The sequence below is a fragment of the Wasmannia auropunctata genome, unplaced genomic scaffold, assembly GCF_000956235.1.
Source record: "Wasmannia auropunctata unplaced genomic scaffold, wasmannia.A_1.0 LD286952.1, whole genome shotgun sequence".
NCBI lineage: Eukaryota > Metazoa > Arthropoda > Insecta > Hymenoptera > Formicidae > Wasmannia > Wasmannia auropunctata.
The window spans coordinates 13,088-13,536 of NW_012075938.1; the positions used below are offsets into that span (position 1 = coordinate 13,088).

Below are 449 nucleotides of genomic sequence, written 5' to 3' on the forward strand. Positions count from 1 at the left end.
ACGTGTGCTCTTCCGATCTGCAAACTGAATAAAGAGCTGTTCCAGAGTTGCAGATAAGACAGCGTAATCCTCAATGCAACTATATTTTTGCTTCAAACTCTTCATTGTACCATACATTTTTTCCCATGTTGTATTACAATCAGTTACATGATAGGCAAGAAAATCCTGTAAAAAAATGAATAAAATTTAAGAGTAAGATAAAAAATAAATTAAAGCAATTAATTGTTGTTATCTAAGCAAAGCAAAATCATTACCAAATTTTCGTCTCTAATATCGCATGTTAGAGTAGACTCAATAATATTTTTAATATTGTCAACATCCTCATCCGTTTGGGCTGGATTTAGTTTTACATGAATATCGTAACCCGCTCCAAATCGCTGCTTCAATTCTTGACATGCACCAATGCAGACTAATTCACCTCTCACCATGATAACTAGAGATCGGAAGAG

At 33.9% G+C, this 449-nt stretch overlaps 1 protein-coding gene across 1 annotated transcript; it reads right to left on the reverse strand.

The window, feature by feature from the left end:
- Positions 1-2: 2 nt before the first annotated feature.
- Positions 3-429, reverse strand: LOC105461471 (ATP-binding cassette sub-family A member 3-like; the record flags this gene model as incomplete). The annotated part of the gene is made up of 2 exons (XM_011707964.1): positions 255-429; positions 3-165 (listed from the first exon to the last, which is right to left on the reverse strand). Coding segments are annotated over exons 1-2 (337 nt in total), but the record flags the coding sequence as incomplete, so codon positions are not given.
- Positions 430-449: the final 20 nt, after the last annotated feature.